This window comes from Tupaia chinensis, unplaced genomic scaffold (assembly GCF_000334495.1).
Source record: "Tupaia chinensis unplaced genomic scaffold, TupChi_1.0 Scaffold140356_1, whole genome shotgun sequence".
NCBI classification, from domain to species: Eukaryota; Metazoa; Chordata; class Mammalia; order Scandentia; family Tupaiidae; genus Tupaia; species Tupaia belangeri.
In genome coordinates, this window is record NW_006200233.1 from 919,322 (window position 1) to 927,021 (window position 7,700).

Below are 7,700 nucleotides of genomic sequence, written 5' to 3' on the forward strand. Positions count from 1 at the left end.
TGCGTGACGTCACGGCGCACGCAGGCTCTGGCCAGGGTGCCCCGCGGCCCCGCTGCGCGACCGCGGCTCCGGGACCGGGCGAGGGCGCGTCTGCACGCCGGCCGTGGCTTTCCGATCCCGACCGAGGTCTGCGCCCGAGAGCGAGACCGAGACGCGGAGAGACAGAGACCAGGACTCAGAGAGACCGATACTCAGAGACAGAGAGAGAACGAGACTCAGAGACAGAGAGAGACGGAGACTCAAACAGACAGAAACTCAGGGTCTGAAACAGAGACAAAGAGACAGAAACTCAGGGTCTGAAACAGAGACACAGAGAGACCAGGACTCAGAGAGGCCGAGACTCTGAGACAGAGACAGAGACAGAAACTCAGTCTGAGTCAGAGACATAGAGCGAGACAGAGTCTCAAAGAGAGACAAACAGGTGGAGACTCAGAGAGATACAGGGACAGAGACACACAGCAAGTCAGAAACTCAGACCGAGAGTCAGAGACTCAGAGAGACAGGCTCAGAGAGAGCAAAACAGACTCAGAGACAGAGATGGAGACTCAGAAAGACAGAGCCACGGATTGAGACAAGAGACTCAGAGACAGACAGAGACAGACTAAGAGACAGACTCAGAGACAGAGACAGCGAGATAGAAACTCAGAGACACAGCAAGATGGAGAGAGCCGTCCTCCTCCCGCGGATCCCGGTTCTTGAAGCACTGGAACCCCGAGGCTGACCCCGGGCGGGCGTCCCTGCTAGGGGCCGTGTGCAACAGGTCCCAGCCCGGCCGTTGACTGCGGGGTCTCAGGGCAGGTTCAGTGCGAGTTTCGCCAATGACGCTGACCCCAGAAAAGCTGACAGTGTGTGGGAAACTGTGTCCAGTCCAGGCAAGGACGTACTTCGAAGCCCAAGAGCAGATTTCAGGAAACACCTACCGTGGGAACCGGCAGAGACCTGGGAAGAGCTTGAGTTCTGAGCTGGGAAGACACAGGCCCGACAGGCCCTCCTCGCCAAGGAGACACTGGAAGTGGGTGGAGCAGCCAGCATGTGTGAAAAGGCAGTGGCCTCAGGTCCAGGGGTCTGCAGCCCTCTGCCTGCCCCAGGGGAGGTGTCAGGTAAAGGGTGGAGCCGGGTGGGAGCGCTGGCAGTGAGGACAGAGGTCTGGCCACTCTTTCGTACTCCAAACGTGTTTCCAGGAGGCCTGGGGGTCGGCCCAGGAACCTGGACAGAGGTGCCAGAGCACGAGGCCTGCCACTGTCCCATGGCATGGCCGCCTTCCCTCTAGGCCCTGTCTGGACCCTCGCTTACTCCTGTCAGGAACAGGGCCTTGTGTTTCCTTTAGCGACTCCCACTAGAAATGTGGAGCTCACCTAGGACCCGAAGCTGCCCCCCAACGCCCCCGGTGTGCACCAGGCCAGTGTCCAGCTCCCTGCTCTCAGGACCCAGGTCAGCCACCGTCTCAGCACGCGCAGGACGCTTCCTCTGGGCCAGGTTGGTCTAGTAGTGCACCACGTGGTGATTTCTGCAGTTGGTGGTTTCCCCAACGGTTAGATAGGAAGGCCGATAAAGCGGGGAGAGGAGAAGCGGAAGGGCCGGAGCATCTGCCATGCGAGATGGAGATAGCGAGGTGGGAGGTTTCCAGTGGGGGTGGAGCCGAGCCACCGGGATCCAGCCGGCAGATGGGTCAGCAGGTGACACAGCCACGAAGAATTAGGGACTGCGTGGAAAGTCCCGTGAGCACTGGGACTCTTAGGGACCCTTAGCTAGCTCTCCCTGCACTGCTCTTCCTGGGGATCAGCTAGCTCCCCCTGCTTGTTCTCCCTGGGGATCAGCTAGCTCCCCCTGCTTGCTCTCCCTGGGGATCAGCTAGCTCCCCCTGCTTGCTCTCCCTGGGGATCAGCTAGCTCCCCCTGCTTGCTCTCCCTGGGGGTCAGTTAGCTCCCCCTGCTTGTTCTCCCTGGGGATCAGCTAGCTCCCCCTGCTTGCTCACACAGAACTGCCTGCAGCCAAAGCCTCTCACAGCCTGCTGAGATGACAACAGCTGAGCAAGAGTGGAAGCCTGGAGTGACCTTACTGTGCCTGCCAGGTAAGGAGACCCCCCACATCACAGACACACATCTCAGGAGCAGAGGTGATACTGTGGTGGGCAGTCCTGAGATAGGAGGACGTGTCACAGCGGTCACAGCATACAGGGGAATTACAGTCAGACCCACCTGGGGAATGCCTGTCTTCCCCCCCCCAGCTCCTGCTGCCAGGCAGGTTCTCTTCTCTCCTGCCATTGCAAATACACACAAGAAATTCTCCACCCGGACAGGGTGTCACATCAACATCCTGACTCCCACCAGGGCAATGAGCTACTTGAGCAGCTCACCCAGATAGGGTGCCCCCACCGGTTATTCCACCCTGGTAGGTGTGACTGGACAGTTAAACTCCTCACCTGGGGGTGCAGTGTGCAGGAAGAAGCCCTTGAAGTCGAAGAACCCTGCACCCTGACAGACCTCCCCTGCTCAGTGTTTGTTACCAACCCTCCTCATGGAAGCAATGCCCAGCCCTGCCAGGGCTGTTGTCCTCTGGCGGCTGCACCGCACTCCTCTCAGGCACGGTGGTATATTTCTTTTCTATTAAAAACCTTTCTTATTAAAAGTTCGCTTTTCCTATCTTATATATGCTTGTGGTTTTTCATTCTGCATCTCAGGACAGGGCTCTGATCTGAGAGATCTGGGCCCAAACAGCTAGGATTTCACGCAAAGCAACTGTGCCCCATCTTCTAGCAGGTCTACTACAGACTCCTCCCTGGAGCTCTTCCAGGAGCCTCTCAGCTGGCCAACGAGCTGGCATTTCTCCCCGCCAGCCCGTCCTGCAAGCCGCTTCTCTCTTCACACATAATGCAGGCTTCTGAGAGACTGAACAAGCCTAAATAAAACCAGAAGCCAGACAAAGCCCCTCTGACCCAGATAAAAAGCCCCTCACCTCAGTTCCTCTTTGGCAACCCATTTTCTGGGACCAGCTCCCTGCCCAGAGCTCTGCTCGTCCTCCCCTCTCCATTGGTAAGTTCTCTGCTATCTCCTCCCCGTGTCTGTGTCTCTAGTTCTTCATCACGAGCGTGGGATAAGAACCTGGGTCTCGCAGGGGCTGGGCCTGATCACCCTTGCACCCCTGCCTCCCTGTGTCACTAATGGGATCTGGATGCTAACATCCACCCCCGGCTCAGCCCAGTCATGGGCACACTGGGATCGCAGATGGGAACCCACAAGCTTCCCATGCCCCCCCCACACACACACAGTGCTGCTTTTTACCACTGTACCGTGCTACCATGGTCTGTCCCCTGCAGTGTTCTTTTTTTTTTTTTTTTTTTTTTTTCCATGAGATTTTTCTGACAGAGCCTGGCCATGTCCCCATCCTCCTGCCCCAGCCTTCCAGTTCACTGGGATTACAGGTGGCACATGTAATCTGGGCACACTGCCCAGCCCGGGAGCAGAGCCGGGGCCTCGCACAGTGGTGGCCACCACTTGTGCCCAGCAGCTAGGCCTGGCAAAGAAAATGGAGGACCACAGGGGAAGAAAAAATCTTTAAACCAAGAAGAACAAAATCAATAATTACGAAGGATCCTTCAGGTAGTGCTGATAGATACTGCTATTTGGCAGGCTGAGGCCACACAGACCTGGTTCGATTCCTGACCCACCCTGGAAGCTAGCTGTGGTGGTGCCTGTCATCCCATCTACATGGGCGGTGAGGCAGGAAGACTGGGTTATGGCTAGACTGCCTGAAATGATGACGGGCGAGAAGCCCAATGGTTTCTATTCCCCTTTTGCTGTACCCGAAGCTAAAGCACAATGGTCAGTAACCATAGACCTTGAGGGGAACGTCTGTGACAGGAATTTCATATCAGCTAAGTTCCCCTCAAGACAAAGTCCTCAGAAATAAATTTTAGAATTGAAAAAGTTTTAGGTAACACTTTGAATTCCTTCATTTGGAATTACCTATCAGAATGGCCAAAATCCAGATCATTGACACCACCAGACGCTGACAAAGATGTGGAGGTACAGGAATGTCCATGCACTGCTGGTGGGAGTGCAATACAATGATAGAACTTTGGAGAGCAGTTCGGCAATTTCTTACAAAATGCACTTACTGGGACCAGCAGTTAGTGTAATGGCTATGTCGCTGGACTCCCACGTAGTCAACCATGGTTCGCATCCCGGACCTGGTGGCTTAAACTCATGCCGGGCACGTGTGCGTGCGTGCCCAAGATCCTGAGAGGAGAATGGAGGAGAAGGGATTGTGGCGTGGTCATCCCCCCTTGGGGGGTGATTTCTCACTTTCTGTTTCTCTGTCTCTGTCTGTCTGGCAAGCACATGCGCCCTATAGCAAAAACCTCTCCAAAAAAAAAAAAAATGCACTTACTAATGCACTTTTTTTTTTTTTTTTTTTTTTGCGGGAGGCTTTCATATTCACCAGAGAGAGACAGACATAGAGAAAGAGGAAAACAAGAAAGCACCTCCTCATGGGACATGGTCATGCTACAATCCCTCCTCCTCCTCTCCCCCTTGGGACCCTTGGGAACATTTGGCATGCCTCACACCCAGCATGTTTCTCAAATTGCCAGGTCTGGAACTCGAGCCATGCAGTCAGCCATGTGGATCCCGCCACCTTAAACACCAGGCCACAGAGTGGCCCACTAAATATATCCTTACCATGGAATCCGGCAGCTGTGTTCCTTTGTATTTGCTCAAAAAACGAACCTGCACAGTATTTACGGCAGCCCCATACACAATGGCCCAACGTGGTGACGGTCAAGGTGCCCTTCAGCGTGGGTGACTGATGGGTAACTGAGCAGTGATACATCCGGACAGTGGGTGCTATTCCGCAATGGAGAAATGAGCGCTTAGGCTATGGAAAGGTTAAATGTGTATAGCCTGGTGAGATAAGTCAGTAAAAGGCTATCTGCTGTCTAGCCTACCTGTACCAACATTCCAGAGAAGCGGGCCTCGAGGGGCAGGGAGGAGGGATAAGTTGGTGAAACACAGGGTTTTAGGGAGTAAAGCAATGCCACGGAAGCCACAGCAGTAGATCCTTGCCATTCATTGTCCACCCTCACACCTGTAGAATGTACAGCCCAAGAGTGGCCACGGCCTGTAGGAAACAAGTTATGGAGAGCGACTCATCAAATCATAACAACATACGACTAAGGCAAAGGCAAGACTTTTACTATTATTGTATTTAACTTTATATATTTTAATTTGACCAGAGAGGAACATTGCTTGAACTGTGGTCTGTCATGTGGTACTCCAGCATCCTTAACCACCATGCCACCTGTCACCCCAAGGTTTTCTTTCTTTGTTTTGTTTTTTTTTGTTTTTTTTTTTTTTTTTTTAGATTTCTTTTTTTTGAGGGGGTTTTTTTTTTTTAGATTTCTTTTTCTGGAGGGTGTGTCTGATCACCAGAGAGAAAGAAAGCAAGAAAATCACCTTCCAGTGGAGAGGCCCACACTGCAATCCCCTCTTCTCCATTCTCTCTGGATTTCAGACACGCAGTCACTTGGACCTGGCCTGAGAATTAAGCTGCTGGGTCTGGGATTCGAACCGCAGTCCCACGTGGGAGTCCAGTGCCTTAACCACCATGACACCTGCTGGCCCCAAGACAAAATGTTAAGAGAAACAGGGAGGATGGAGAGCGTGTCCTGGAACTCTCCATACTTTCTAGTCAATTTTTCCTTAAATCTAAAACTGAAAAATATTTAATGACATTTAGAAAATTAATGTTGAAAGTGGTGCTGGGAAGGTCTCAGAAGGAAATGAAGGATGGAATTAGAAACGGAGGCATGGTGATCTTTGTTATACGGGGCAGAAACTCATGGGACTGTTTTACCGTTGGTGGAAAATAAAACTGGTAAATGATGAACTTGGCCATTGCACTGAGGACTCCCAAGTACGCAGCCTGCTTGCTCTGCTGCTCAGAGTGGTGCCTAGGCAGAGAATGAACCCAGGAAAGAACCTTAGGAAAAAGGAACCAGCTCCGGATGCCTTGGAAAAATCCCAGCCGTGAGGCACACAGCTGAGCGGATGTCAGGAAGGCACAATGTCTGTGTCCAAGTGACACACAGGCCGAGGGTGACAGGAAGGCACAATGTCTGTGTCCAGGTGACACACAGGCTGAGGGTGACAGGAAGATACAATGTCTGTGTCCAGGTGACACACAGGCCGAGGGTGACAGGAAGACACAATGTCTGTGTCCAGGTGACACACAGGCTGAGGGTGACAGGAAGACACAATGTCTCCAGTGACTTCGCTGTCTAGTGTCATCAAGTAACCTACGATGCTCCCAGCCTCCCGGGAGAAGCACCCACCGTAACACTGTTGCAGAGAAGGTATACTTTGCTAAACAAAATCAGTTTATGGATTTTTTACTCGGTGCCAAGTTCTATTTTAAGCACCACTTGGATTAACTAATGAGAGAACGGCAAGGAATGCACGGGTTTGCATTTAAATATAACCCTGCCTTAGTCATTTCTTTTTGCACGATAGCTAGGGTTGAGTAAAACTACATTTTTAACTCAAAAAGACATAAGCAATATCTTCGTGTGCCATTAGATATACACTTTAGGAGCAGGAAAATATTCTTCTGACAAACAGTTTTTTAAAGGAAAAATATTTACCGAGGTTTACCAGACAAAAAAGGCCTGTAACAGCTAACGCATTACATTTACATAAAGCGCCCCACACCGAGAACGAACACTGCCCGAATTCCGCGGCACTCCGAAGGGCAAAGGCATCTCGCGGCCTCCTCCAGGGCGCCCTGAAGTGCAACGCCGCCAATTAATTCAGCCCGCCGGGCCCCGCCGCGTGGGGTGCACCGTGTGTGTGTGTTCGCGTCCCCGACTGCTCTCCCGCGGGGTGCGTGTGTGTGAGCCCCGAGCCCCCCGCCGCCAGCAGTGCGGAATCCGCGCGCGTCCCGGTCTGTGCCGCCGGGACCGTCTCCCGTTCCGGGTTCCGAACTACCGCGCTGGTTTCCTGCCGCGAAAGTTTCCCTTCCCTCGCCCGCATCCGTCCTCCCCGTTTTTCTTCTCGGTCGGGGGAACAGCGGCGGCGGGGGCCAGTCCCTGGTCCCTGTCTCCTAAGCCACCAGCCAGCCCGCTGCCGGTTCTGACGCGGCCGAGTCCGGCCGGCTGAGGCTGGAGATGGAGCCGCCCAAGTGGCCAGCGGAGCCCGCTCGGGGAAGGTCCGCCCCGGAGTCGGGGTGCGCGAGAGGCCGGGGGCCGGGGGAAGACGGCGGGAGCGGCCCCCTCCGCCCCCGGCGCCCCGCTCCGCTCCAGGTGCCCCGCTACACTCCGGGCACACCCCTCCGCCGCGGGTACCCCCATCCGCTCCCAGCGCCCCGCTCCGCCCCGGGCTCCCCTCCGCCCCGGCTTCCGGCCCGCCCACCGATTTCTCCTTAAGGATGTGAGCAGGCAGTCTTGCTCTCGTGTAGTCGTGGCCGAGTGGTTAAGGCGATGGACTAGAAATCCATTGGGGTCTCCCCGCGCAGGTTCGAATCCTGCCGACTACGGCTCCTTTTAGCTCCGCGCAAGCCGGGACGCAAATCCGTCCTTGCCGGGTTGGAATCCGCGAGCGCTGGGGAGCCTGCCTGCGGGTGTCGCCTGGCCCTGCCTTTTACTGCACTGGGCCCCGGAGCCGCTCCTGCTTCCGCACCTGTGGGCTTCCAGTCCCCGCCTAAGG

General features: G+C 54.5%; 1 protein-coding gene and 1 non-coding gene across 6 annotated transcripts; both read left to right on the top strand.

Moving 5' to 3' along the window:
- Positions 1-14: 14 nt before the first annotated feature.
- LOC102469524 (uncharacterized) lies at positions 15-2,647 on the top strand. Of its 5 annotated transcripts, XR_001371453.2 has the most exons (5): positions 15-126; positions 868-1,012; positions 1,328-1,476; positions 1,980-2,071; positions 2,396-2,647. XR_001371453.2 is itself a non-coding variant. In XM_027766030.1 (4 exons), the coding sequence occupies exons 1-4, from the start codon at positions 819-821 to the stop codon at positions 2,476-2,478; spliced, it is 606 nt and encodes a 201-aa protein (XP_027621831.1). In that variant the 5' UTR covers positions 593-818; the 3' UTR covers positions 2,479-2,647. The 5 variants fall into 5 exon arrangements, 3 of the variants coding, with proteins under 3 accessions (XP_027621831.1, XP_027621832.1, XP_027621830.1); XR_001371452.2 differs by lacking the exon at positions 15-126 and having other exon boundaries at positions 593-1,012; XM_027766030.1 differs by lacking the exon at positions 15-126 and having other exon boundaries at positions 593-1,100.
- A 4,801-nt stretch (positions 2,648-7,448) lies between these two features.
- On the top strand, positions 7,449-7,530 carry TRNAS-AGA (transfer RNA serine (anticodon AGA)). Its single transcript has one exon. It is a non-coding gene; the product is annotated as a tRNA-Ser (tRNA).
- The last annotated feature ends 170 nt before the right edge of the window (positions 7,531-7,700 follow it).

What these genes read in the sequence shown, in the direction of transcription:
- LOC102469524 (XM_027766029.1), top strand. Translation starts at nt 819, where the DNA reads ATGACGCTGACCCCAGAAAAGCTGACAGTGTGTGGGAAACTGTGTCCA. An exon ending in TGCCCCAGGGGAGGTGTCAG is followed by an intron (nt 1,101 to 1,327) that starts GTAAAGGGTGGA and finishes TGTTTCCTTTAG; the next exon opens with CGACTCCCACTAGAAATGTG. An exon ending in GGACGCTTCCTCTGGGCCAG is followed by an intron (nt 1,477 to 1,979) that starts GTTGGTCTAGTA and finishes TTGCTCACACAG; the next exon opens with AACTGCCTGCAGCCAAAGCC.